General features: G+C 63.7%; 2 protein-coding genes across 5 annotated transcripts; one reads left to right on the forward strand and one right to left on the reverse strand.

Annotated features, from left to right (window-relative positions):
• Positions 1-1,700: 1,700 nt before the first annotated feature.
• On the reverse strand, positions 1,701-10,720 carry FBL (fibrillarin; the record flags this gene model as incomplete). The annotated part of the gene is given in 5 exon segments (XM_040657164.1): positions 1,701-1,868; positions 3,447-3,541; positions 5,074-5,230; positions 7,891-7,962; positions 10,547-10,720. Coding segments are annotated over 5 exon segments (666 nt in total), but the record flags the coding sequence as incomplete, so codon positions are not given.
• Positions 10,721-10,928: 208 nt separating this feature from the next.
• LOC121108888 (cytochrome c oxidase subunit 6B1) lies at positions 10,929-15,401 on the forward strand. Of its 4 annotated transcripts, none has more exons than XM_040657160.2 (4): positions 10,929-11,034; positions 11,841-11,954; positions 13,687-13,787; positions 15,194-15,401. In XM_040657160.2, the coding sequence occupies exons 2-4, from the start codon at positions 11,849-11,851 to the stop codon at positions 15,245-15,247; spliced, it is 261 nt and encodes an 86-aa protein (XP_040513094.1). In that variant the 5' UTR covers positions 10,929-11,034; positions 11,841-11,848; the 3' UTR covers positions 15,248-15,401. The 4 variants fall into 4 exon arrangements, with proteins under 4 accessions (XP_040513094.1, XP_040513095.1, XP_040513092.1 ...); XM_040657161.2 differs by having other exon boundaries at positions 11,844-11,954; XM_040657158.2 differs by having other exon boundaries at positions 10,929-10,999.
• Positions 15,402-15,425: the final 24 nt, after the last annotated feature.

Raw genomic sequence — 15,425 nt, forward strand, 5'->3', positions numbered from 1 at the left:
CCCAAAGTTGGGGACATCCTGGGGGTCCCCAAGGTTGGGGACATTTATGGGGACCCCAAGGTTGGGGACATGGATTGGCCAATGATAAGGGACATCTTAGGGGTCCCCAAGGTTGGGGACATCTATGGGGACCCAAAGTTGGGGACATCTATGGGGACCTTGAGGTTGGGGACATCTATGGGGACCCCGAGGTTGGGGACATGGATTGGCCAATGATGGGGACATCTTGGGGGTCCCCAAGGTTGGGGACATCTATGGGGACCCCGAGGTTGGGGACATCTATGGGCACCCAAATGTTGGGGACATCTATGGGGACCCAAAGGTTGGGGACATCTTGGGGGTCCCCAACGTTGGGGACATCAGTGGTGACCCCGAAGTTGGGGACATGGATTGGTCAATGATGGGGACATCTCAGGGGTCCCCAAGGTTGGGGACATCTATGGGGACCCATAGGTTGGGGGCATCTATGGGGTCCCCAAGGTTGGGGGCATCAGTGGTGACCCCGAGGTTGGGGACACACATTGGCCAACGATGGGGACATCAGTGGTGACCCCAAGGTTGGGGACATCTCGGGGGTCCCCGAGGTTGGGGACATTTATGGGGACCCCGAGGTTGGGGACATCTATGGGCACCCCAAAGTTGGGGACATCTATGGGGACCCCGAGGTTGGGGACATCTATGGGCACCCAAAGGTTGGGGACATCTATGGGGACCCCGAGATTGGGGACATCTATGGGGACCCCAAAGTTGGGGACATAGATTGGAGAACAATGGGGACGTTGGTGGTGGCCCCAAGGGACACCCACGTGCCACCTCCATGTCCCCTCGATCCCGAACCCCATAGAGACGTCCCCAAATGCCACCCCCATGTCCCCAAATGCCACCCCCATCTCCCCTTGACCCCAAACCCCATAGAGACGTCCCCAAATGCCACCTCCACGCCCCCTTAACCCAAAACCCTACAAACCCACAACCCCACAAACCCACAACCCCATCGGCGAAGCCCTTCAGACCCCACCTCCGGATGTCCCCAAATGCCACCCCCATGTCCCCAAATGCCACCCCCATCTCCCCATGACCCCGAACCCCATAGAGACGCCCCCAAATGCCACCCCCATGTCCCCAAATGCCACCCCCATCTCCCCTTGACCCAGACCCCCATAGGCACCTCCCCAAATGCCACCCCCATCTCCCCTTGACCCCAAACCCCATAGGCACCTCCCCAAATGCCATCCCCATGTCCCCAAATGCCACCCCCATCTCCCCTTGACCCCAAACCCCACAGAGACGTCCCCAAATGCCACCCCCATGTCCCCAAATGCCACCCCCATCTCCCCTTGACCCCGAACCCCATAGAGACGTCCCCAAATGCCACCCCCATGTCCCCAAATGCCACCCCATCTCCCCTTGACCCCGAACCCCATACTGACGTCCCCAAATGCCACCCCCATGTCCCCAAATGCCACTCCTATGTCCCCTCCATCCAGAACCCCATAGAGACGTCCCCAAATGCCACCCCCATGTCCCCAAATGCCACCCCCATGTCCCCAAATGCCACCCCCATCTCCCCTTGACCCCAAACCCCATAGAGACGTCCCCAAACGCCACCTCCACGCCCCCTCAACCCAAAACCCCACAAACTCCGGATGTCCCCAAACCCCCCCCCCCCCCCCACCCCCCCGGACGCCCCCCTCACCGTCCCCCACGATGTCGGACACGTGTGACACCGTTGTCCCCGAGGCCGCCCCGAGGTAAAGGACTTTCGCTCCGGGTTTGATGTGGATCTGATCGATGCCCCCCAAAATGGCCGCAGCCAATTTGGACCGGAATGGGTTCCACGCGCGGTACTCCACTTTGGTGTCACCGTCCTTATGGGGGGGGGGGGGGGACAGGGACGGGGAGGGGGTGTCACACGGACCCCGATGTCACCCGGACCCCAATGTTGGGGTGGGGGATGAGGGGGGGGGGGTGGTGTCACCTGGACCCCAATGTCACCCGGACCCCAATGTCAGGGTGCGGGGGGGGGGGTGGTGTCACCGGGACCCCGATGTTGGGGTGGGGGGGATGGATGTCACCCGGACCCCGATGTCACCCGGACCCCAATGTCGGGGTGGGGGGGTTGTGGTGTCACCCGGACCCCGATGTTGGGGTGGGGGGGATGGAAGTCACCCGGACCCCGATGTCACCCAGACCCCAATGTCACCCGGACCCCAATGTTGGGGTGGGGGATGGGGGGGGGGTGGTGTCACCTGGACCCCAATATCACCCGGACCCCGATGTCGGGGTGGGGGGGGTTGTGGTGTCACCCGGACCCCAATGTCACCCGGACCCCAATGTTGGGGTGGGGGATGGGGGACAGGGGTGTCACCCGGACCCCAATGTCGGGGTGGGGGGGGATGGATGTCACCCGGACCCCAATGTCACCCGGACCCCAATGTCGGGGTGGGGGGGGGGGTGGTGTCACCCGGACCCCTATGTTGGGGTGGGGGACAGGGGGGGACGGGGGTGGTGTCACCCAGACCCCAATGTCACCCGGACCCCAATGTTGGGGTGGGGGATGGGGGACAGGGGTGTCACCCGGACCCCGATGTCACCCGAACCCCAATGTCACCAGGACCCCAATGTCGGGGGTGGGGGACGGGGGGTGGTGTCACCCGGATCCCAATGTCACCCGGACCCCGATGTTGGGGTGGGGGCGATGGATGTTACCCGGACCCCGATGTCACCTGGACCCCAATGTCGGGGTGGGGGGGGAAAGGGGGTGGTGTCACCCGGACCCCGATGTTTGGGTGGGGGACGGGGGACAGGGGTGTCACCCGGACCCCAATGTCGGGGTGGGGGGGATGGATGTCACCCGGACCCCGATGTGACCCGGACCCCAATGTCGGGGTGGGGGGGGGGGTGGTGTCACCGGGACCCCCGATGTCACCCAGACCCCAATGTGACCCAGACCCCAATGTTGGGGTGGGGGACGAAGGGGGGGGTGGTGTCACACAGACCCCAATGTCACCCGGACCCCGATGTCGGGGTGAGGGGGATGGATGTCACCCGGACCCCGATGTCACCCAGACCCCGATGTCGGGGAGGGGGGGGTGGTGTCACCCGGACCCCGATGTTGGGGTGGGGGATTGGGGGGGGGGGGGGTGGTGGTGTCACCCGGACCCCAGTGTTGGGGTGGGGGGGATGGATGTCACCCGGACCCCAATGTGACCCAGACCCCAATGTCACCTGGACCCCAATGTCGGGGTGGGGGGCATGGATGTCCCCCGGACCCCAATGTCACCCGGACCCCGATGTTGGGGTGGGGGCGATGGATGTTACCCGGACCCCGATGTCACCCGGACCCCAATGTCGGGGTGGGGGGGGAAAGGGGGTGGTGTCACCCGGACCCCGATGTGTCCCCCAACCCCCCCCCCAAAAACCCCCCAACCCCACATCGTCCCCACCTCCACTGAGATCCTCTTCTCCCCATACACCGACTCCCCCGGCACCATATTGCGGGTGACGAGCGCGTCCTCCTTCCCCCGGCAGATGAAGACCCCTACAAGGGGATGTGGGGCGGGGGGGGGAATCTATGGGGCGGGACCCACAGCTGCCCCATAGATCCCTTCGCTGCCCCATAGATCCCTTCGCTGCCCCACAGATCACACAACTGCCCCCCCCCCAGTCGCCTCCCAGACCCACAAACTACCCCCGGTTGTCCCTCAACTGCCCCTCAGCCCCACAAACTGCCCCCCAACTGCCCCTCAGCCCCCCCAAACTGCCCCCCAACTGCCCCTCAGCCCCACAAATCGCCCCCCAGTTGCCCCCCAACTGCCCCTCAGCCCCACAAATCGCCCCCCAAACTGCCCCTCAACACCACAAACTGCCCCATAGATCACACAATTGCCCCCCACACCCCCCAGACTACCCCCAGATGCCCCCCAACTGCCCCTCAGCCCCCCAAACTGCCCCCCAGTTGTCCCTCAAGCCCCACAAACTGCCCCATAGATCACACAATTGCCCCCCCACACCTCCCAAACTACCCCCAGTTGCCCCCCAGCTGTCCCTCAGCCCCACAAACTGCCCCACAGATCACACAATTGCCCCCCCACGCCCCCCAAACTACCCCCCAAAACTGCCCCCCAACTGCCCCTCAACACCACAAATCGCCCCCCAAACTGCCCCCCAGCTGTCTCCCAGCCCCACAAATTGCCCCACAGATCACACAATTGCCCCCCACACCCCCAAACTACCCCCAGTTGCCCCCCAACTGCCCCTCAGCCCCACAAATCGCCCCCCAAACTGCCCCTCAACACCACAATCTGCCCCACAGATCACACAACTGCCCCCCACACTCCCCAAACTACCCCCAGTTGTCCCTCAACTGCCCCTCAGCCCCACAAATTGCCCCCCAGCTGTCCCTCAGCCCCACAAACTGCCCCACAGATCGCACAATTGCCCCCCCATGTCCTCTAACTGCCCCCCAACTGCCCCACAGATCACACAATTGCCCCACACACCTCCCAAACTACCCCCAGTTGCCCCCCAACTGCCCCTCAGCCCCACAAATGGCCCCCCAAACTGCCCCCCAACTGCCCCTCAGCCCCACAAACTGCCCCCCAAACTGCCCCTCAACCCCACAATCTGCCCCATAGATCACACAATTGCCCCACACACCCCCCAAACTACCCCCAGTCGCCCCCCAGCTGCCCCTCAGCCCCTCTAACTGCCCCACAGATCACACAATTGCCCCCCACCCCCCCCAAACTACCCCCAGTTGCCCCTCAGCTGTCCCTCAGCCCCATAAACTGCCCCACAGATGACACAATTGCCCCCCACACCCCCCAAACCACCCCGAGTCGCCCCCCAACTGCCCCTCAGCCCCTCAAACTGCCCCCCAGCTGTCCCTCAGCCCCTCTAACTGCCCCACAGATCACACAATTGCCCCTCAGGCACCCCCCCCCCCCCCCCCAGTAACCCCTCAGCCCCACAAACTGCCCCCCAGACCCTCCCCCAACCCCCCCCCCCCCCCACCCCAAAGTGCCCCCGGTTGCCCCCCACCCCTTCCAACTGCCCCCCCAACCCCCTCACCTTCATGTCGATGGGGCTCCACCGTCACTTTTTTGCCCCCTTTGAAGCCCCCACGGCCACCGCCGCGCCCCCCCCGGCCCCCCCGGCCGGGTCCTCCTCTTCCTCTGCCCCCAAAACCACCACGGCCGCCACCCCCGGGGGACTTAAAAACCCCCACCTGTGGGGAGAGGGCGGTGTGGGGACCACGAACTGGGGGGAACTGGGCTTACTGGGGGAACTGGGAGGGGAACTGGGGGGAGCTGGGCTTACTGGGAGCACTGGGAGGGGAGCTGGGGGGAAACTGGGCTTACTGGGAGCACTGGGAGGGGAGCTGGGGGGAAACTGGGCTTACTGGGGGAACTGGGAGGGGAACTGGGGGGAGCTGGGCTTACTGGGAGCACTGGGAGGGGAGCTGGGGGGAACTGGGCTTACTGGGAAGGGAGTTGGATGGGGAGCAGGGGAGAGCTGGGCTTACTGGGGGAACTGGGAGGGGAGCTGGGGGGAAACTGGGCTTACTGGGAGCACTGGGAGGGGAGCTGGGTGGGGAGTAGGGCGGAACCAGGCTTACTGGGAGCACTGGGAGGGCAGCTGGGGGGAAAACTGGGCTTACTGGGAGCACTGGGAGGGGAGCTGGGGGGAAACTGGGCTTACTGGGGGAACTGGGAGGGGAGCTGGGGGGAAACTGGGCTTACTGGGGGAACTGGGAGGGGAACTGGGGGGAGCTGGGCTTACTGGGAGCACTGGGAGGGGAACTGGGGGGAAATTGGGCTTACTGGAAGCACTGGGAGGGGAGCTGGGAGGAACTGGGCTTACTGAGAAGGGAGTTGGATGGGGAGCAGAGGGGAGCTGGGCTTACTGGGGTAACTGGGAGGGGAGCTGGGGGGAAACTGGGCTTACTGGGAGCACTGGGAGGGGAGTTGGGTGAGGAGTAGGGGGGAACCGGGCTTACTGGGGGAACTGGGAGGGGAACTGGGGGGAAATTGGGCTTACTGGGAGCACTGGGAGGGGAGCTGGGGGGAAACTGGGCTTACTGGGAGAACTGGGAGGGGAACTGGGGGGAGCTGGGCTTACTGGGAGCACTGGGAGAGGAGCTAGGGGGGAGTAGGGGGAAACCAGACTTACTGGGAGCACTGGGAGGGGAGCTGGGGGGAAATTGGGCTTACTGGGAGCACTGGGAGGGGAGCAGGGTGAGGAGTAGGGGGGAACCGGGCTTACTGGGGGAACTGGGAAGGGAAATGGGGGGAAACTGGGCTTACTGGGAGGGGAACTGAGGGGAGTAGAGGGAACCTGGCTTACTGGGGAACTGGGAGGGGAACGGGGGGGAACTGGGCTTACTGGGAGCACTGGGAGGGGAACTGGGGGGAGCTGGGCTTACTGGGAGCACTGGGAGGGGAGCTGGGGGGAAACTGGGCTTACTGGGAGCACTGGGAGGGGAGCTGGGTGGGGAGTAGGGGGGAACCAGGCTTACTGGGAGCACTGGGAGGGCAGCTGGGGGGAAACTGGGCTTACTGGGAGCACTGGGAGGGGAGCTGGAGGGAAACTGGGCTTACTGGGGGAACTGGGAGGGGAACTGGGGGGAGCTGGGCTTACTGGGAGCACTGGGAGAGGAGCTAGGGGGGAGTAGGGGGAAACCAGACTTACTGGGAGCACTGGGAGGGGAGCTGGGGGGAAATTGGGCTTACTGGGAGCACTGGGAGGGGAGCAGGGTGAGGAGTAGGGGGGAACCAGGCTTACTGGGGGAACTGGGAAGGGAAATGGGGGGAAACTGGGCTTACTGGGAGCGGAACTGGGGGGAGTAGAGGGGAACGTGGCTTACTGGGGGAACTGGTAGGGGAACGGGGGGGAACTGGGCTTACTGGGAGCACTGGGAGGGGAGTTGGGTGGGGAGTAGGGGGGAAACTGGGCTTACTGGGAGCACTGGGAGGGGACTTGGGTGGGGAGCTGGGGGGAAATTGGGCTTACTGGGAGCACTGGGAGGGGAGTTGGGTGGGGAGTAAGGGGGAACCGGGCTTACTGGGGGAACTGGGAGGGGAACTGGGGGGAGCTGGGCTTACTGGGAGCACTGGGAGTGGAGCAGGGGGGAACTGGGCTTACTGGGAGCACTGGGAGTGGAGCTGGGGGGAAATTGGGCTTACTGGGAGCACTGGGAGAGGAGCTGGGGGGAAACTGGGCTTACTGGGAGCACTGGGAGGGGAGTTGGGTGGGGAGTAGGGGGGAACCGGGCTTACTGGGAGCACTGGGAGGGGAGCTGGGCTTACTGGGAGCACTGGGAGGGGAGCAGGGGGGAACTGGGCTTACTGGGAGCACTGGGAGTGGAGCTGGGGGGAAATTGGGCTTACTGGGAGCACTGGGAGGGGAGCTGGGGGGAAACTGGGCGTACTGGGAGCACTGGGAGGGGAGTTGGGTGGGGAGTAAGGGGGAACCGGGCTTACTGGGGGAACTGGGAGGGGAACTGGGGGGAGCTGGGCTTACTGGGAGCACTGGGAGGGGAGCTGGGGGGAAACTGGGCTTACTGGGAGCACTGGGAGGGGACTTGGGTGGGCAGTAGGAGGGAACCGGGCTTACTGGGGGAACTGGGAGGGAACTGGGCTTACTGGGAGGGGAGTTGGATGGGGAGCAGGGGGGAACTGGGCTTACTGGGGGTACTGGGAGGGGAACTGGGTTTACTGGGAAGGGCAACGGGGGAGTGAGGAGCTGGGAGTTACTGGGCAAAGCAGGAAAGAGCTAAAAAGTAACTGGGCATACTGGGAAAGGTCACAGGAGCCATTGGGAGCCCCGTCCCTGGCTCCAGTATGAGCATACTGGGAGCACTGGGCATAATGGGAGGCTGACACTCACCTCGGCCCCCCCGGAAGCCACCGCGGCCCCCCCGGTCCCCAAAGCCACCGCGACCCCCGCGGGGGCTGAAACCTGCAGGGGGAAAAAAGCCTCCCAGTAAACACACCAGTATCCTCCCAGTCCCTCCCAGTAACCCCACCAATACCCTCCCAGTTCCCCCCAACCACCCCCAGTAACCCCACCAATATCCTCCCAGTCCCTCCCAGTAACCCCACCAATATCCTCCCAGTGCCTCCCAGTAACCCCACCAGTATCCTCCCAGTCCCTCCCAGTTCCCCCCAATACCCCCCCAGTCCCTCCCAGTAACCCCCCCAATCATCTCTTGGTCCCTCCCAGTAAGCCCACCAGTATCCTCCCAGTTCCTCCCAGTAACCCCACCAACACCCTCCCAGTCCCTCCCAGTAACCCCACCAATACCCTCCCAGTCCCTCCCAGTTCCCCCCAACCACCCCCAGTAACCCCACCAGTATCCTCCCAGTCCCTCCCAGTAACCCCACCAATGTCCTCCCAGTCCCTCCCAGTAACCCCCCCAATCATCTCTTGGTTCCTCCCAGTAAGCCCACCAGTATCCTCCCAGTCCCTCCCAGTAACCCCACCAATACCCTCCCAGTCCCTCCCAGTAACCCCACCAGTATCCTCCCAGTCCCTCCCAGTAACCCCACCAATGTCCCCCCAGTCCCTCCCAGTAAGCCCACCAGTATCCTCCCAGTCCCTCCCAGTAACCCCACCAATACCCTCCCAGTCCCTCCCAGTTCCCCCCAACCACCCTCCGCTCCCTCCCAATCCCTCCCAGTCCCCCCATATCTATTCCCAGTCTCCTCCCAGTCCCTCCCAGTTCCCCCCAGTCACCTCCCAGTCCCCATGAGCTCCTCCTTATGACCCTTCAGCCCCTCCCAGTGCTTCCCAGTAACCCCTCAAGTCCCTCCCAGTAACCCCCAGTATCCTCCCAGTACCCCCCCAACCCTCCCCATACCACCCAGTAACACCACAGCTGCCCCCAACCACCCCCCAGTCCCTCCCAGTAACCCCACCAATATCCTCCCAGTCCCTCCCAGTAACCCCACCAATGTCCTCCCAGTCCCTCCCAGTAACCCCACCAATGTCCTCCCAGTCCCTCCCAGTTCCCCCCAGTCACCTCCCAGTCCCCATGAGCTCCTCCTTATGACCCTTCAGCCCCTCCCAGTGCCTCCCAGTAACCCCTTGAGTCCCTCCCAGTAACCCCCAACCACCTCCCAGTCCATCCCAGTACCCCCCCCACCACCCCTCCCAGTCCCAATGCTTCCCATTCCCTCCCAATCATCCCCACACCCACAGAACCGCTTCCAGTTTCTCCCAGTTGCCACCAGTAACCCCTCAGCAACACCGCCGCTCCCTCCCAGTCCTTCCCAGTCCTTCCCAGTCCCTCCCAGTCCTTCCCAGTCCCTCCCTATCTCTTCCACCACCATCCCAGTTCCCTCCCAGTATCCTCCCAATAACACCCCAGAGCCCCCCCAAACCCCTCCCAGTCACCCCGCAGCTCCCCCTGACCCCCTCCCCCCCCCCCCCACACTTGCTCCCAGTGCTCCCAGTATCCACCAGTGCCTCCCAGTACCCACCAGGCCTCATCCTGCCGTCCCCTCACGCTGTCGCCTCGCACGCCGCGCGCTGACTTCCGGAACCGGAAACTACGTACAGGAAGTGGCCCGCAAACCAACTTCCTGTCCCCGCCCCGTTAAGGGAGGGACGCATGCGTAGAAGCCCGGAAGAGGCACAGACGGGCGGAAGTGATACTGTGGGAATGGGGCTGCGGGGTCCTAGTGCCCGGAGGGGCCTGGAAAATGGGGTCTGGGGGTCATTTGGGGGCAGGAGGGGATTATTTTGGGGAGGGGGGGGGGGGTCCTGCAGGCGTTTGAAAGGAGAAATTGGGGTGTTTTGGGACAAGGGTGGGGTATTTGGGGTTCTAGGAGGGAAAATGAGGGCAAGAGTGTGGTGTTTTGGGGGTCCTGGGGGGTATTTAGGGGGATGGAGGGGGCATTTGGGGGGAAGGGTCTGGGGGGCAGGAGTGGGATATTTAGGGGGGGATCCTAAGGCAGAAGTTGATCTTTGTGAGGGGTGTGGGGGTTATTTGGGGGCACGGATTGGGTACTTAGGGCTCTAGGAGGGGATTTGGGGGCAGGGATGGGGTATTCTGAGGGGCCTGGAGGTATTTGGGAAAGGGATAAGGCACCTGGGGGGGGGCTCAGGGTATTTAGGGGCATCTGGGGGGGGCAGAGGGTGTATTTAGGGGCAGGGATGGGGCATTTAGGGGGTTCTGGGAGCTATTTAGGGACAAGAATGGGGCATTCAGGGGCTTCTGGGTGGTGTTTAGGAATAGGGAGGGGGTATTTGGGGACAGGAAGTGGGGTATTTGGGGGGATGTGAGGGTATTTATGGGCAAGGATGGGGCATCCGGGTGGGAATTTTGCATTTGGGGCCTTTTTGGTGCCGTTTTGAGGTACTTTGACGCTATTTTGGGGACAACAGAAGTGACGGTGAGAATAAATAGGGCCATTTTGGGGTCCTTTTCGGGGTATTTTTAAGCTGTTTCTGGGCATTTGAGGTACGAAAACGGCTGCGGGAGAGACTATGAGGATTATTGGGGGCATTTGGGGGCCGTTTAGAGCTATTTGGGGGCCACCTTACGGCGTTTAATGGCACTGAAAGCGACGACGAGGATAACGGGGAGGATTTGGGGGCCATTTGGGAATATTTGGGCCAGTCCAGGGCGTTTGGAGACACCGTAAGGGATCATGAATGCTTTAAGGGGCGTTTTAGAGCCATTCTCAGGTGTTTCGAATCCATTTCGGGGCATTATGTGCGCTAACAGTGATTATAAGGAGCATTTTGGGGCCATTTCAAGGCATTTCGGGGGCGATGGAGGTCCCGCCGCCATTTTCCCCCAGCCGCAGTCCTCCAAACCCCAGCCCCGCCCTTTCCGTGGGGCGCTCTACCCTCTGCACCTCCGTGATATCCCTCGCTGCGCCACGAGCGGTGGCGTCACTTCCGGCGGCGCTCTGCGCGGTGCGTCTCGGTGGTTCCGTCGTGAGGGCGGCGGCGGTGAAAGTCACTTTGACGGGAACTGCGGCGGCCGGTGACTGCGGAGGGACTGGGAGGGGCGCTGGAGGGGTACTGGGAGCACTGGGAAGGGCTCCTGGGCCTTACTGGGAGCGCTGGGGGGGGATTCACGGGATCTTACTGGGAACACTGGGGAGGGTATCGGGGCCTTACTGAGAGCGCTGGGAAGGGCTCCTGGTGACTTACTGGGAGCGCTGGGCCTTACTGGGAGCACTGGGAAGGATCTCAGGGCCTTACTAGGAGCACTGGGATGGGTCCTGGTCCCTTACTGGGAGCACTGGGAATGGTATTAGTGCCTTCCTGGGTGTGTTGGGCCTTACTGGTAGTACTGGGAAGGGTCTCAGGTTCTTACTGGGAGGAGTGAAGGGTCTCAGGGCCTTACTGGGAGCACTGCGAATGGTATTAGTGCCTTACTGGGAGTTCTGGGCCTTACTGGGAGCACTGGGAAGGGTCTCAGTCCCTTACTGGGAGCACTGGGATGGGTCTCAGTCCCTTACTGGGAGCACTGGGAGGGATGAAGGGTCTCAGTGCCTTACTGGGAGCACTGGGAAGGGTCTCAGTGCCTTACTGGGAGCACTGGGAGGGGTCTCAGGCCCTTACTGGGAGGGATGAAGGGTCTCAGTCCCTTACTGGGAGCACTGGGATGGGTCTCAGTGCCTTAGTGGGAGCACTGGGAGGGGTCTCAGTCCCTTACTGGGAGCACTGGGAAGCCTCTCACCCCCTTACAGCGCACGCAGTGCGATCCTCAGTCCCTCACCGGGACCGCTTTGGGAGACCCCCAACCCCTCTCCTCCCCCACCCCCCTTCGTTAACGAGCCGCTAATTACCGCCGCTCATTAACCCCCCCCCTCCCCCAGCAGCAGCCATGGCGGAGGACATCCGAACCAAATTGGAGCACTACAAAACTGCTCCCTTCGACAGCCGCTTCCCCAACCAGAACCAGACCAGGAACTGCTGGCAGAACTACTTGGGTACGACCCCCCCCCATCCCCATCCCCCCCCACTGCACCCCCTCAGTCCCTCCCCCACCTCCAGGACACTGCTAACTCCCCCCCCCCCCCCCCCCCCCCCCAAACAGATTCCCCCCCCAACCCCCCCACCCAGCCCCTCCCTCACCTCTGGGGATACTGTTGTGTCCCGTCCCCCCCCCCGTGACCCCCACATCCCCCCCCCCCCCAAAACAGATTTCCACCCCTCAACCCTCCCCAGCCCCTCCCTGTCCCCTTCCTGGTGACCCCCACATCCCCCCCCCCCAAACAGATTTCCCCCCCCCAACCCTCCCCCACCTTGGAGACACCACTGTCCCCTCCCCCCCCCCCCAGTGACCCCCACATCCCCTCCCCAAACAGATTTCCACCCTCCAACCCCCCCCCCCAGCCCCCAGTGACCCCCACATCCCAACCATCCCCAGGCCCTCCCCCACCTCAGGTGACACCGCTGTCCCCTCCCCCGACCCGGTGACCCCCACATCCCCTCCCCCAAACAGATATCCACCCTCCAACCCCCCCCCCCAGCCCCCGGTGACCCCCACATCCCAACCATCCCCAGGCCCTCCCCCACCTCGATTACTCCACTGCCTCCCCCTCCTCCCCCCCAGGCCCTCCCCCACCTCAGGTGACACCACTGTCCCCTCCCCCGACCCAGTGACCCCCACATCCCCCCCCAAACAGACATCCACCCCCCAACCCTCCCCAGCCCCTCCCTGTCCCCTTCCTGGTGACCCCCACATCCCCCCCCCAAACAGATTTCCACCCTCCAACCCCCCCCAGCCCCCGATGACCCCCACATCCCAACCATCCCCAAGCTCTCCCCCACCTCAGATACTCCACTGCCTCCCCCCCCCCCCCCAGGCCCTGCCCCACCTCAGGTGACACTGCTGTCCCCTCCCCCGACCCGGTGACCCCCAAATCCCCCCCCCCAAACAGATTTCCACCCCCCAACCCCCCCAGCCCCCAGTGACCCCCACATCCCAACCATCCCCAGGCTCTCCCCCACCTCAGGTACTCCACTCTCCCCTCCCCCCCCAGTGACCCCCACATCCCCCCCCCCCCAAACAGATTTCCACCCCCCAACCCTCCCCAGCCCCTCCCTGTCCCCTTCTGTGACCCCCGCATCCCCCCTTCCCCCCAAACAGATTTCCACCCTCCAACCCCCCCCCCCCCAGCCCCCGAGGACCCCCACATCCCAACCATCCCCAAGCTCTCCCCCACCTCAGGTACTCCACTGCCTCTTCCCCCCCCCCCAGGCCCTCCCCCACCTCAGGTGACACCGCTGTCCCCTCCCCCGACCCGGTGACCCCCAAATCCCCCCCAAACAGATTTCCACCCCCCAACCCTCCCCAGCCCCTCCCTGTCCCCTTCTGTGACCCCCGCATCCCCCCCCCCAAACAGATATCCACCCTCCAACCCCCCCCCAGCCCCCGATGACCCCCGCATCCCAACCATCCCCAGGCCCTCCCCCACCTCAGGTGACTCCACTGTCCCCTCCCCCCCCAGTGACCCCCATATCCCCCCCAAACAGATTTCCATCCCCCAACCCTCCCCAGCCCCCAGTGACCCCCACATCCCAACCATCCCCAGGCCCTCCCCCACCTCGCGTACTCCACTGCCTCCCCCCTCCCCCCCAGGCCCTCCCCCACCTCGGGTGACACCGCTGTCCCCTCCCCCGACCCGGTGACCCCCAAATCCCCCCCCCTCCAAACAGATTTCCACCGCTGTGAGAAGGCGATGGCAGCCAAAGGGGCGGATGCCACCCCGTGCCAGTGGTACTACCGAGTCTACAAGTCCATCTGTCCCACCTCCTGGGTGAGTGTCACCTCCTCCTGGTGGCCCTCCGGCTGTCACCTCCCTCTTGGTGGCCCTGCTGGTCTTTGAGTTCCTTCCTGCTGGGTTGGGGGTGGTTGGGTTCTTCTCTTTCGTCCCCCTCCCGGTTCTCTTGGTGGCATTTGGGTCCCTCGTGGTGTCCCCGTGTCCTTCAGGTCCCCTATTGCGTCCCCACGTTCTTTAGGTCCTACGTGGTGTCCTTCAGGTCCCTTTCGGGTCCCTCCTGCTGTCCCTGTGGTGTCCCCATGTCCTTGAGGTCCTCCGTGATGTCCCCAAAGTGTCCCTCAGGTTCTTCAGGTCCCTTGTGGTGTCCCCATGGTGTCCCCATTTTATCCCTGTGTCTTTCAGGGCCTCCGTAATGTCCCCATGGTGTCCCCATGTCCCTAGTGGTGTCCCCATGGTGTCCCCATTTTATCCCTGTGTCCTTCAGGGCCTCCATAATGTCCCCAAGGTGTCCCCATGTCCCTCCTGGTGTCCCCATGTTATCCCTGTGTCCTTCAGGGCCTCCATAATGTCCCCAAGGTGTCCCCATGTCCCTCCTGGTGTCCCCATGGTGTCCCCATGTTATCCCTGTGTCCTTCAGGGCCTCCATAATGTCCCCAAGGTGTCCCCATGTCCCTCCTGGTGTCCCCATGGTGTCCCCATGTTATCCCTGTGTCCTTCAGGGCCTCCATAATGTCCCCATGGTGCCCTTCAGGTCTCTCCTGGTGTCCCCGTGGTGTCCCCATGTTCCTCAGCTCCCTCATGATACCCTCCTGGTGTCCCCATGTCCCTCCTGGTGTCCCCATGGTGTCCCTCCTGGTGTCCCCATGTCTTTCAGGTCCCTCATGGTGTCCCTATGGTGTCAGCATGGTGTCCTTCAGGTCCCTCCTGGTGTCCCCACGGTGTCCCCATTGTCCCTCAGGTCCCTCCTGGTGTCCCCATGGTGTCCTCCAGGCCCCCCGTGGTGTCCCCATGGTGTCCCCATTGTCCCTCAGGTCCCTCCTGGTGTCCCCATGGTGTCCTTCAGGCCCCCCGTGGTGTCCCCATGGTGTCCCCATTGTCCCTCAGGCCCCCCGTGGTGTCCCCATGGTGTCCCCATTGTCCCTCAGGTCCCTCCTGGTGTCCCCATGGTGTCCCCATTGTCCCTTAGGTCCCTCCTGGTGTCCCCGTGGTGTCCTTCAGGCCCCCCGTGGTGTCCCCATGGTGTCCCCATTGTCCCTCAGGTCCCTCCTGGTGTCCCCGTGGTGTCCCTCAGCTTCCCTGTGGTGTCTTCATGATGTCCCCATTTCCCTCAGGTCCCTCATGGGGACGCCAGAGTGTCACGGGGGGGGGGGTGGGGGGGGGGGGGGGGTCCATATGTCCCCCACCCCAACTCATGTCCCTGTCCTCTCTATGTCACCCCACAGGTGACAACGTGGGACGAATACCGTGAGGAGGGGACCTTCCCTGGCAAGATCTGAGCTTCAGGTGGTGCTCAGGGGCCAACTGTTGTCACCTGGGGGGGGGGGGCGTTTTGGTGACACACCTGGTGGGACACGGCCATCACCAGGGTGGGGGTGGGGACACCGTTGTCACCGTGGGCGCGGTGACACGGCCAATAAAGGGTTAAACTGGTGGTGAGTACGGCTCCTTTCTATC

This window comes from Gallus gallus, unplaced genomic scaffold, assembly GCF_016699485.2.
Source record: "Gallus gallus isolate bGalGal1 unplaced genomic scaffold, bGalGal1.mat.broiler.GRCg7b scaffold_47, whole genome shotgun sequence".
Taxonomy (NCBI): Eukaryota; Metazoa; Chordata; class Aves; order Galliformes; family Phasianidae; genus Gallus; species Gallus gallus.